At 44.2% G+C, this 12,825-nt stretch overlaps 1 protein-coding gene across 3 annotated transcripts in view; it reads left to right on the forward strand.

Moving 5' to 3' along the window:
- The first annotated feature begins 272 nt into the window (after positions 1-272).
- Positions 273-12,825, forward strand: part of adamts18 (ADAM metallopeptidase with thrombospondin type 1 motif, 18) — a 37,309-nt gene continuing 24,756 nt past the window's right edge. Inside the window, exons 1-7 of one of the 3 annotated variants that reach the window (XM_029145088.3) lie at positions 273-761; positions 1,000-1,081; positions 2,401-2,714; positions 10,611-10,920; positions 11,465-11,679; positions 12,106-12,189; positions 12,294-12,453. In XM_029145088.3, coding sequence (XP_029000921.1) covers positions 660-761; positions 1,000-1,081; positions 2,401-2,714; positions 10,611-10,920; positions 11,465-11,679; positions 12,106-12,189; positions 12,294-12,453 — 1,267 coding nt within the window. In that variant the 5' untranslated portion in view covers positions 273-659. Of the gene's footprint in view, positions 762-999; positions 1,082-1,846; positions 2,011-2,400; positions 2,715-10,610; positions 10,921-11,464; positions 11,680-12,105; positions 12,190-12,293; positions 12,454-12,825 lie in introns of those variants that run through there. The other 2 variants (XM_029145090.3, XM_029145089.3) reach the window with 2 other exon arrangements.

Raw genomic sequence — 12,825 nt, forward strand, 5'->3', positions numbered from 1 at the left:
GTACCAAAATGGAAAAAGTGGCAATATTTAACTGAGTATAAATCCTTGAACTGTTACTGTTTTCTGCTAATTTGCTTATGCGTGTGTATTTCCTTGCGTGTTTTTAAATTCAAGCCATCTCTATGCGCAATTTGCCCACGTGTGTTTGTTCCCTTGAAAACAAACGATTAACCCACCAAAGTTGTTTTTCTCGAGCGGCACGTGAACGCAGCACTAAGCCCGCAGCGAAGCGGAGAATCTCTTTTTCTCCTCTTTCATCTACGCATCGTGGCTAAATGATGCCGCGCGCTGATTGGCTGCCGCCCGCTGACTCGCGCTCCATCCCGCCGGCCGCCTCGCGCAGAGACGGCCCGGGTGCTCAGTCAGCGCTGCTCTCTGTGATCCCCGGCCGGCGCTATACTATACCTGCCGCAGCTCCTCGCACACGCGCGCACACACGCACGCACTCACGCACGCACACGTACACACTCATGAGTGCGCGTCGCGTCTGTGCGCGCCACCGGCGGCTGCAACCTGCCGACTTCACCTGAATCAGCGGCGCGGGGAGCAGAACCTCTGAACGATGCGCGCACATTGCATTATGCGCTACCGCAGGTTATTACTACTTTTGCGATTTTTCAGGAGGTAACGGGGGAGGTGAACGCTCGCATGCCCTCACCATGGATTGCCTTTTTCTTCTGATGTGGACTTTACCCATCCCGCTGGTCGGCTGCACCTCAGTCCGGCTGCTCTCCAGCCTCTTATCCTGGAATATCATCAAGGCATGTGGCACTCAATTATACACACACGTAGACTGAACATGCACCTTCCGCATGCAAAACCCACGCAGATATGATTTGTCTATTTTAATAACACATTTGCATTTTCCGTCTTCGTTGTTGACACACTTTTTTCCGGAAAAGTTGAACAACCTGTTGTCATGTTTCAGCAGCAAACTTCCACTTCTCCTGCTTCTCGCAACCTGTTGCTACCTGTCCGTTTATGGTGGTTTTTTTGCAGACGCTGCACATTTACTGCTCACACGCCTCCCACACCGTTTCGGCCGGCTATTCATCCAGCGACAGCCACGGATTAAATCACGGTGAGAGCTTGTCTCCCCACATGTGTGCGTGCTTCTTCCAGCTGGAATGATTTCATGTTAATGTCAGAGTGACATACATGACAGTGGGGGTTCTGTTATCGGGTTTATGAGTATTACAGTGTTCAAACGCCAAATGGGCTGATATTTCTACATCTTGAGTGGTTTTAATCTCCATAACTCCTGTATATGTCTTAATAATGTCCTGATAGCCATAGAGGCGTGACCACTCTCTTGGCTGTGTTTTTCCAATACGTTGTTCAGATGGTTTGCATGATTTAGTGAGAGACGGGAGATGGAGCTTTACTGTGGTTCTAAAGAAAACATCCTGGTTCTCCCAGAGCAACTTCTTTGAAGTCCTTTTATTTTTTGACCATGCAAAAAAAGAAAAAAAAGAAGAAAAGCCAGGTTGAAAGAGATGCTCTGAATCCTCCTACATAGTGTGTTACAGACACAGACATTTTTTCTGTATTAAAACGCTCCAGTTATTTAGTTACTTGAACACCATGACAACAGAAAATCAGAATAGTATATTTTCAAACTGATTCTGATGAATTAATCCTCACTTTTTTGGCGCACAGATGAGAAATAGTGAGAAATAGCATCTTAAACTTGTCGCTTGTCACACAATCACCATATGTTTCATTGTTACATAAATAAAAAACATAAAAATAACTCACAGGGGAAAAACAAGTTACAAGTTACAGTACTAGCAGCAGTCAGTTTAGTCCTCCGACCAGCGGGGGCGCTATTGTTTTGTACTTTGAACCGATTGGTAGTAGGAGCGCTTCAGTTGGTCTGAAGGAGAAAAACGAGGAAGTCGTTTCTCGCTCGTGCGTTTTCCCGCCCTGCCTTGTTCGTTGGCGCCTCGTTCTCCTGTTCCCTGACCTCTAGCTCATCGTGAGGAAATGAATCAGTCAGTCAGGTTTGTGGTTAGTGAGTGTTGTATTTACAGTCCGTTAGTTTTATGTTAGTCAGGTTTTGTTTATTGCTAGTCTAATTGTCAGTTCCTGCTAGCAGTTGTTTTCCAGGTCGTAGGTTTTCTGCTTTGAGTGATTTTGGTTTTAAACTTGTCCAAATTATAGTGTTGTCTGCTCTTGCTGTAATTTCCATGCTCCTTGTGAGTGTTTCCAGTTAGTGAGTCCAAGCCCACGTGTGTTTGTTACCACCTTGTACCTGATGTGTCAGCCTGATGTTGTGATGTGTTAATTAAAGCCATTTTGCCAGTTAAAATAAGACCAGCCTTCCAGTGTTTTTTTTTTTTTTTGTGTCTGTTCGTTCGCTTCTGTTGTCATGAAAGTGTGTGTTTTTGTTGCCTCCAGACTACGTGTTTGTAACCCCCGTGGAGGTGGACTCCGCCGGAGGATACCTGACCCACAACGTGGCCAGGCCGAGCCGTCGCAGCAAGAGGTCCGTGTCCTCGTCCCTGCATTATCGGCTCTCTGCCTTCGGGCGGGACGTGCAACTGGACCTGCAGCCGTCGCCTGTGCTCGGCCCGGGGTTCAGTGTGCAGACGCTGGGTGCCGACGGCGTCGTCACCGTGATGAACGATGGGGGCCTCCACAACTGCCTGTATCAGGGGTCCATCCGAAACCTGTCGTCCTCCGTAGCAGCCATTTCAATATGTTCTGGATTGGTAAGTGTCTGCCAGCAACGTTTTGGGAAAACTTTATTAACTTACTGTTTAATTGTCTATCATACTACAATAGATTAAATATATATTTTAGATGGATTACATTGAAACAGACTATCCCCAGGCTCAATATTTAAAGCATTTTAATGCCCTTTCTTAATGCGTTCCAAAAAAACAAATTAAACAGACATTTAAGCCCTACCTCAAAATGAATGCTTTTATAAGCTTAAAACTTTTTTCATTATGGACTCGGACGGGGAGGAGATCAGGAGAAGTTGTACTGTTTAGTTTGCAGCAGTAACGTTAGTATAACTCCACATTGTACCGTGGTAGATGGCTCACACGCCACTAACCAGAACTAGCTGAATGTCAAGAGTGTCTGACCAGCTGTGGTGCCTTGTGGAGAAGCATCAGAACACTTTCCATGGTAGTTCCTTGAGATACGGGTCTGTGCTATTAGCCACCACACCCATCGGTGCACAGTTTCAATTTTTACTAGAGGGAATAGGTCAGAGTTTAGGGATAAAGGCCTGTGGCTCTCATTTGGACAGGAAGGCTGCGTTTCGTCTATTGTACCTTCTACCCAAGATTGTTTTTCACTCTATGTTGTTTTATGGATCTGTCACATAGTATTCTCTCCACTAATATTAGGGTGAGAAATTAAAACCCCATTTATCTAATGCAGAAATGGACTCAATGGCTTGAAATCTTCTCACAAATCTCTGTGTTTTGCTGGGAATGATATGTTTTTCAAGTATTGTTACTGAAGTTTGCCGTCTTGCTTCCGTATCACAGCAACAAATATTTGCTCACCCCTGCGGTAGGTGAGGCTAGTTGACCTAGCATTAGCCGGAAGACTGGTATTGATACAGGAACAAGCTTGCTTGTTGGCACCTATATTGTTATTTTATTTGATTATGTCTATTAACAGATTGTTTTGGGATATGTTTCATTGAGCATCTAGCTACAGTAGCTAAGGCTGAAGGCAGTGAGGCTATGGATAAACACAAACACATACTGTAGACTAACCTTCCTTTACAAAATTTCTGTTTGTGTACAAGTTGGACAAATATGACGTTTTAATTACATGTTAAACAGCCCAATATGTACTTTAACTTGGCTTGCTATCTCTGGTCTTTAGGTATCGGTCCTAATGGATTTTATATATTGTACCTTAAATATGCAAATCCTTTGTGTAATTACAAGACCGTTTTGTTTGTGCTGTACTGTATGAAAAGCCTGGACCTGCTTGTCCAGCGGCTAACACACGTTCCTTGACACATCCCACCTGAGGCTGGACCTCATGTATACTCCACACCATAAAAACCATGCCTCGGCTCATCATACAGCAGTCATACCTCCTCGCACCTCCTCCTTCTCTGCTTTCTCTTTTGTCCCCTGTTTGCCCTGCCTCTGCAACTCCTCTTATTTGCAGCAATTAAAGCCAGGGTGAAGTTTGAGCTGCCTGGCTGGCACTGCTAATCTTCGCATTGTCCCTTTCATTAGGCTAGCTTCCACTCACAATAAAACACCACTGACCCGTTCTCTTAAAAGCTCTCCGAGGACACAATGTGATTGGGTCATGATTGCATTTGAATGGGCCTCGACAAACCCTTTGATCTATTTTTTCCTGGTGCAGAGACTGTGACTAGTTTTTCTATTCTCCCCCTTCCAAGTGTGACCCCCAAGCCAATGTCGGCTGGATGTCTTCACCTCTTTGACAGATACTGTACAAAACTTTGTAAACCTTAATTGACAGATGTGTCCTTTCTCTCTTTTTCTGTCTCTTGTTATGATCGTGATTCATCGTCTGTGCTTTGCTTTAGACTTAAAGCAATGCAAAGAATTAACCCCTGCTTTTGATCTTGCTTTTCACCAACAAGCCTGCTTGATGCAGTGACAGGCTCAAGGAGGAGATTATGGTGGGCTTAAAAACAATGCTACAGGGAAAAGTCAGCAAAAGAAAAGGAAGCAGGGAAATCAAGGAAGATCCGAGAGAGTGAGACAGAGCGAGGCAAAGAGGGTGGAAATAATGAATGAGAAGTGAGCTGGGCTGGGAGCTCAGCACTAGAGAGAGAAAAGTCTTGTGCAAGAATAATGTGCATTCATTTTCTGCGGTGGAAGCTCCCAGGGAGGCTGGATGGTCTCTTTATAGAGAGCTGAAGTGATGGACTTCATGTCAAAGGGATTTTAGAGAAGAAATGGGGTGGGAGCAAGAAAGAAAAAGAGCTTCCTCGTTCCTCCTGTCATTGTCTCCTTTCAACACAGACCAGGAAAGAGGAGAAAATGGTAGGGGGGGGGTGTGAAATAGGGCTTTTGGACTTGACCGTGCTTGTTAATAGCACAGAGGTGTCAGTCCTGGTCTGCTGGGCCAAACCACAGCAGACTTTTTCCCTTTTTTTAAATATTCAGCCTGTCCCAGGCCAAGCAGATGGAATCGGGATTCAGCTGTTTAAATGAAGACCAGGGTGAGGCGGTATTAAGAGCTGTGTATGTGGGTAGATGAGGGGATTTTCTAGTCTAAATCCCCATTAATTGAAAATGTTTTAATGCTGGGTTTTCAATTATTCCCTCTGTATCCCCATGATGCACCACACAAGTGTTACTAAGTAAAATGAAGTTGTCTGTTTTTCTTTTGCATGAGAGATGAAAGCATGTCAGATGTAATGCTCTCTGATTTGTAAGAGGAGTCGAGGGTCCGGGGGTGGGGGGCGGTTCTGCCTTCTTTCTTGTTTTTTTGACAGTTTCTCATCTGAGGTCTCTTTGCTGCTTGACCCTAATCTTCCCTGCTTGGGCAGTGGGTGGGTGTCAACCTGGACTCTGTCAGGTTTTTACCATGCAGTGCGACTTCAGAGCTCCTCGGCACTCGTGTGAACGCGGGGAAGAGGAGGTGATTTACTGCTCCTCGTCTGCACTCCCAGCCCCCTCCCAGGACAGGATTCCTGTCCTGGGGCAGAGAGGACAGATTTAAGTCCTGCAGCACCAGACTTTCACTGGTCCTTGTGAGAACAACCGCTGAGTATCTTCCAGCTGCAATTAGAAGTTTGACACTTTCTTTACAACTTTTGAGTGATACAAGTTTAGATTATTAGCCCTTATCATTCTCATGTCAGGCTCCCTAGGCATTGTGGCCTATTGCTGTGACACAGGAAGGAGAGAAAGTGTCAGATGTGTTATTCCCGCCTTCCAACCAGCCTTCTGATTGGCTGCCATTGACACGTTGCCGTGTTTTGTGGCAGCCACTGGTGATTCAACCTGTGACCTTTGTTTGTTAGGGAACAAGCCTCTCTTACTCTTACTGTTTTTTGGCTTGTTATACTATAGTCTCTGCGATTGCAGGCTTCATCTCAGTAGTAATTTATGAGACTTATGAGCTTCATTTCTTCTTTGGAAAATGTGACATTTTTCTTATTTTTTGCCATCAATGAAAAATATGGTTTTTTGGTTGTTTGCTGAAAAGCACACTGCATACAATTTTACCAATGATTAATCATCTAATAGCAACTTATACTCCCAAACCGCTATAAGAGATTTTGAAGTGCCACCTAAAACTCATTTTTGTAACATACGTCTGGAAAATAAGTGCAAAAGTCATATTGGAACACTGGTGCTCTGTTTGAATATTTGACATGTAGATGCAGTAATCCTATTTGTCTCTTTAGTTGAGGCAATATTTGATTGCTCATCGTACAGCCTGGAACAACGACAACATATGATGTGTGTGTTTGTCAGTTTGCTCAAAATCCATTAGGCTTTTGCAGGCCTAAAAATGACACTTGAGTGACCGATTCCTAGCCGGCACTTGGGTCATTTGTACCTGTCGGTTTTCTGTAAAGGCCAACAAATTGGACCGTCTCCGCAGTACAATGTGCCTCTCCGGCTTGGCTATAACTCAGCGGCTGGGCCGGGCCACAGAGGAGCTCAGAGCTTGGCTCTACAAGGGGAGAGTGGCCTGAAGCTGTTCCCTGGTGGTCTGGTCGCTGACAGTGATGTAGTGCCCACGGTTAGATGCCAGCAGGAGAGGGGGTTCGGGCGCTCAGCATGGGTGTGGGACGTTGTGTGTGTGAGAAAGGGAGAGGAAAAAGCCAAAAGTCTGTGTCCATGTGAGTGTCTGCGTGTCCTTTCGCGTCCGTGCAAGGTTTTTCTCACACAAGACTAATGGCGAGTGTTGAAGTCTTCAAGTGGATGCTGCAACCTCTACAAACACAGTCCATAGATCAAATCTGGCCTACTATTGTCACCGGTGCAGGGCATTCACTTCCTCATTCTGAAACGGGCCATGTTTAGAAGAAAGATGAAAAGTTGTCACAATTCAGATTTAAATCAGTTTAAGTGCTGTCTGAAGTGAAGGTCTTAACAGTTCTACCATACACTCCTCACCTGTAACTGTAGAGATCAGACAGTTCCAGTTTGAACCTGTGAGAAAAAATATCTGGAAATAATGGTTACAGGGTCCACTTTAAGACCACATTCTGTCTTATAACACTAGAGTTGCTGAATGGATGCCTTAGTTCTACTGCTGTGTTGAGTAACAGACTGACAAACTCTATTACAGCTGTTGTTAGATTGTTGGTAGAGTAATGAGTGTTCTCTAAGGCAAATGTACCTGTATGGCAGGTAATGATTATGAATGGGTTTACTCTGGTGTCAGTTTTACTGAAGTTACCAAAGTGTTTGGTGGCTGCAGCGTTAGGGTTCTTGTTATTAAGGAGTGGATACTATTTGCTGGAAAACTGGAAAGTTGCTTTCAAACAGATCTCTAAGATAAAGGTACTACGTGCATTAGAACAGAATTAAGGCCTCGTTTGCATCACAGAAGCATTGTATTTCTTAGTAAAAGTGGTAAATTTGCACTGTAACCCAGTTAGAATGCAATTAACAGCACTTTGAAAGAGGACATCTCCATTTGTATGGGATGATGAGGTAGTAGCCCCCCTGCTCCCTGCTGTGTGCACTAGGGATAACGAGTGGGACGGTGCCCAAAGGCTCCAGCTGACAATAGACTCCCAACACCTTGGTTTTCCCTTTTTTGTTTGTTCTGGGGTTGTTAGTAGTGGCAAAACAAGGGCTGCAGACCCCTGGCTCTTAATCAGTCGTACATGAAGGGGGCTATGGAGTGATGCTGCCAATCGCCCTGCCAACTGCCTGCAAGTATGTAGTATGTTTCTGCACCCTGAACTATAGTCATTTGAAGTTCAAGAAGGAGACATTTGACTGATGTTATGCCCTGTCATTGCCTCTTGTCTTCTTCTAATCCAAGAGCCAAAATTACCATCTCTTTACTACCCAATTTTGAAGACCGAACATTGCTCTTGTGCAAACTGTAATTACTCAGATTGTGATTCTATTGAATAGGTTGAAAGCCCGAGGGGCTGCCTCTGCTCCTCTTCCCCCCCCCCCCTCTCTACCGCACACTGTGTTCACGTGATTGTCTGCTGAGCTGGACTGCAGATGTGCTTTAGTACTGGGTAATCACTAGCTTGGGGCTTCTTGATGCTCCGGCCTAGTCTTTAACAGCATGTAAGCACTTACTCATTTGCCTTATAATATCATGGTGGAAAACCTTAAAAGAAGCAACAGTTTATACAGAAACAAGCTAACGATCCCGTCTGCCCTGGCATACAGTAAACCTCGACGTTGCCACCGAGGCAGAGCTAAAGAGTGCACGAAGAACTGCAATGTGTGAGAGAAAAATGACTGGGAGAAAATGTCGGTGGAAAGTAAATTAGTGTTTAGAACAGATTCTGCATCCCTTTAATTTACTAGTGGTATGTGTCTTGATGTAACTGAACACACACCTGAGCGTTGAGTTATTTAACTAATGAAAAGCAGAAATAATAATAAGCTGCAGGTGATAAAATAAACTTTATTAAAGAAAATTACTGCACATTATCTATGATATCACAAATAGCTTAGCCTCAGCGCTTCTCTGTCTATGGTGTTCATTAAAAAGATACAATGCAGGATGATAAATATGTGTATACTCATGGTCACACACATACAGCATCATTACCATCCAGCAGATGGATTTAATTTCCTGTCATTATCATCGCAGACACTTCAATCTACTGAGCTGGCAGATGTGGTGATACATTCCTCACATCGCTCTCACTCTTTGGCTGTGAGTTGTGAGCTGTGTTAATGATGTACGTAACTTCAGGCAACTGCACCTTTTTATAGGTTCACTGTCAAAGTGCTCTGCAGGTCGGGGCTTAGTTACTAATTAGATGATGTGTACTACTGCATAACTTTGTAGTCTTCTGAAGGTGAATGTTGTGCTTTAAAGAAACTATTGAAAGTCAGAATAAATATTTATAATGCTCAAGAGAAAACTTTCTCATGCTGCGTGTTTTTACAGGGTCATTGTTGTAAATGAGACACAGATGAAGAAATGGGCGTAGGAGAGATGCTGATGGAAGCCGCCTTTTTTTGACCTATTTCAACCCCTTCACTTTCTCTTTAATTCTAATTCTAAATTTCAATTGCACATATTTTATTCGCGACCCAGAGGGAAATACTGTTTCCACCTCATGGTTGCGGGTTAAGCATGTTGGAGCAATGCTGCTGGAGCAGGTAGCTGAGAGATATACTGTTTGAGGTTGTTTTGGCAGGTATTGACGTGCTGGGGCTAAAATCAGTGACACTGCAAAACTAAAGTCCAAACCACTGGACCTCGCAGAGCTTCAGGTAGTCAAAATAATGAAGTCTGACCGTTTCAAAAAAGGCTCAATGAAGAGTGATGGAGGAGGAAGATGATTTATATGCTGATGAAAATGTACTGGCAGCTAAGGATGGATGGAGCAAAGGCGGATGGATGGATGGATGGATGGATGGATGGAGGGCTAGAGGGAGAGATGGGGCTGATGATGGCAGCCTGCCATGTATTCAGGCACTGTTTTGACAACAAGAGTCTCGCCATGGCTTCCCCTTTGTCCTGCCTCTGTTTATTTTGCCACCTGCTAGTCCAGGGGAATGGGGTCAGTTCAACTGAAGAGAGGGTCTGACACACACACACACACACACACACACACACACACACACACACACACACACACACACACACACACACACACACACAGACACAGTACGTGCACTTACTCACACATACACTTCAGTAGGTTGCTGACACAAAGGTTAAAGGTCATTGGGTCAGTGGGTGTTTCTGCTTTTTAGAAATTCAGCGATATGTCCTTGTGTGGGTGTGTGTGTGTATGTGTGTCTGATTGCACAGCTATGTTGTGTACATTTGGTGGGTTGTGGAGTGAATTAGGTAGAATTCCGTGGTCAGACGGAATGTTTAAGGTTCAGTAGCTCAGTCTGTCAGTTCAGAGAGCAGCTAAGGCCACTCGACAATAACAAAGACCAAATGCTGATGTGACTTGGTACCGCCTGTGGCTGAGAACTGCTGAATCAACTCATATATTTACTGTTTTCAGAAGTGAAGTCAATTCAAAATGTGTTAATGTGCCCTTAGAATGTATGATCTTGTGTACATGTCCGCATGTTTAGGCTGCACTTGTCTAAATAAATAATCTTCACTGTTTAATCTGACTGAATGAAATATTGAAAGAAGAACAATAACGTCATAAACAATAACTGTCATACTAAAAATATGTGCACTGCTCACTGGACAGACAGTATATTGTTATTTTCTGAGCCAGGAAAAATGAAGATCAGCAGCAGTTCCTATGTAAGTTAAACCTTTCCCTTTAACAGGTCTTCTTCAACACAATATTAGGATAAAGTGAGTGTGGCGTCTAAATCAAGATTTGACCCCTGGCAGCTACGTATAAGCTTGTCAGAGTCATGTAGAGGTGATTTTAGTGTCAAATGCTCTGGTATGGGATCGTTTTTAATTTTTGGATTTTGCTCATGTTCTTGCTTTCTGTGTGTTGCCAGTCTGGTTTGATCCGCATGTCGCAAGAGGAGTATTTGATCGCCCCGCTTCCCCAGCATTTGGCAGAGCAGCACAACTATAGCGCCCCGGTCGGTCACCACCCACATATCGTCTACAAACGCTCGGCAGAACGCGTTGTTCACAGAGGATCCGAGAGCCCTTCGCACATCGGTTCTTCCAGGCCTGAGAGTCTGTACCTTCATTCTCACCACCACCATCATCATCGGCATCATCGGCAGCAGCAGCAACATCACCATGACTACCAGCATGGGAAGCTGCAGAGGCAACACTTCTGCGGACGCCGCAAGCAATGTATGTAAGGGAAACTCCTATTCCTTTTGTCTTTTACTAATAATCTTAGGTGATTGAAGCAGTGCCATAGTTTTTTGGTCATGTCATTATGTGAGCAATTATTTCCAATAAAAAATACGTACGTACTTGCATACGCTGCATAGTTTGACACTACATATTGATCAATGTATATAAATTGTATTGGATTTTTTAAAAGTAAAAAATATGGAACCATCTGAATTTTATGTCATACTCTCATAACATACACAAGCATTCACAGCATCACGGGACACTATTATACTGGGGTTACTTAAGCCTGAGTCTGCTCAACCCTGAACCTAGTTCTTAAATTTACATTTCCTTCTAGTGGTGAGAGGTAGGAAGCAGCATAGGGAGTGAATATCCTGTCTTTTCAACACCCAAGCCTGTGCTCTTATCACCCGGCATGAGCCAGGAAAAAGACAGTTCACTCCTGTGACCCTCACTGCCAAGTTCTGTCTCTGTATCTTTACTCGTACATCCTCTCTGTCTCCGCCCTTCCGTATTTCCATGCTCCCCATCCCAGACGCTCCCCGGCCTCCTGCTGAGGACCGGTTCACCATGCCCGATGAGTTTGCGTCGCCCCAGGTGGAACCGCCAGGCAGGGCAAAGAGATCGCCCATTCATTCCAACAGGGTGGGAGGTCTGAATGTGGAGACTCTCGTGGTGGCAGACAGGAAGATGCTGGAGAAGCACGGCAGAGACAACGTCACCACCTACGTCCTCACCGTCATGAACATGGTGAGCAGAAGGAAAGGAGGAGGTGGAACGTGAAACGTTTGAATGTAACGTCCAGGGGATGCTCTTTTATCTATTTATAAAAAAAACATAATAGGCTTGTGATTCACTGCTATGGGTTCAAAATGAGGGACATGTGGTAACCTCATTATTGCTTTCAACTTTTGATGTATTCCCATAGTTCAAAGACAAAGTGGATGAATTTTAAATTGCTACAACTGCATGTTTCATTTATATCATCAAATGTTTAGTTTAGGTTTTTTATTCTCATGATTACTCACTTTTTATGTGTGAAAGTGTTTGCCTAGTTCAAATCAATAATTTCTTTTCGAGGCTGAATGCTACTTTTCATTGCACAGTCAAAAAACTGATGAGTATTTGGTTTGACACATGGAACATTACCAACCCCTTTTTTCTACACTTTTGCAGGTTTCCAGTCTTTTCAAAGATGGCACCATTGGGACTGACATCAACATTGTGGTTGTTAGCCTGTTATTACTGGAACAGGACCCGGTGAGTGGATTTAGAAGAAATGCGTTGTTTTGCTCTGGACACTGGTGATTGATTGATTCACTTATTCGCTCGCTGCATTTCTATTTTCCTTTCTTTACCTTCAGCTGGGCTTGACCATTAATCACCATGCCGACCAGTCCCTCAACAGTTTCTGTCAGTGGCAGTCGGGTCTGGTGGGGAAAGGAGGTAAACGACATGACCATGCTGTTCTGCTAACTGGGCTGGACATCTGCTCCTGGAAGAACGAGCCTTGTGACACCTTGGGTAAGAAGGTTTGTGTGGAGTCCAGCCTCTTATCTTGTTTTAGCCCAGCAGGAAGCAGCTGATAGTATGGGCATGTTGTGATTGTGGACAGTGGGGGTGCCGACGTCACACCAAGAAGTGGTGGGCATTTGACAGGTGCAAGCAGAAGCAAAGGAAGCCTGCAATATGCCACAGCTATCAGAAGCTGCACATATTTAATTGCATCATTTAAAGTGCCATAATCTCAAGCATGTGTGGTGTTTTGGCATAGATAATAATGTTTAACATCTGGCACATTTAATAAACACATATTGTAGCTGAATGTACAGTATATGTTCTTATTGTTGAGTCCATTGGGAGACTGCTTTGCCAGGAAATAGGAAGAAACTATCA

This window comes from Betta splendens, chromosome 3 (assembly GCF_900634795.4).
Source record: "Betta splendens chromosome 3, fBetSpl5.4, whole genome shotgun sequence".
Classification (NCBI taxonomy): domain Eukaryota; kingdom Metazoa; phylum Chordata; class Actinopteri; order Anabantiformes; family Osphronemidae; genus Betta; species Betta splendens.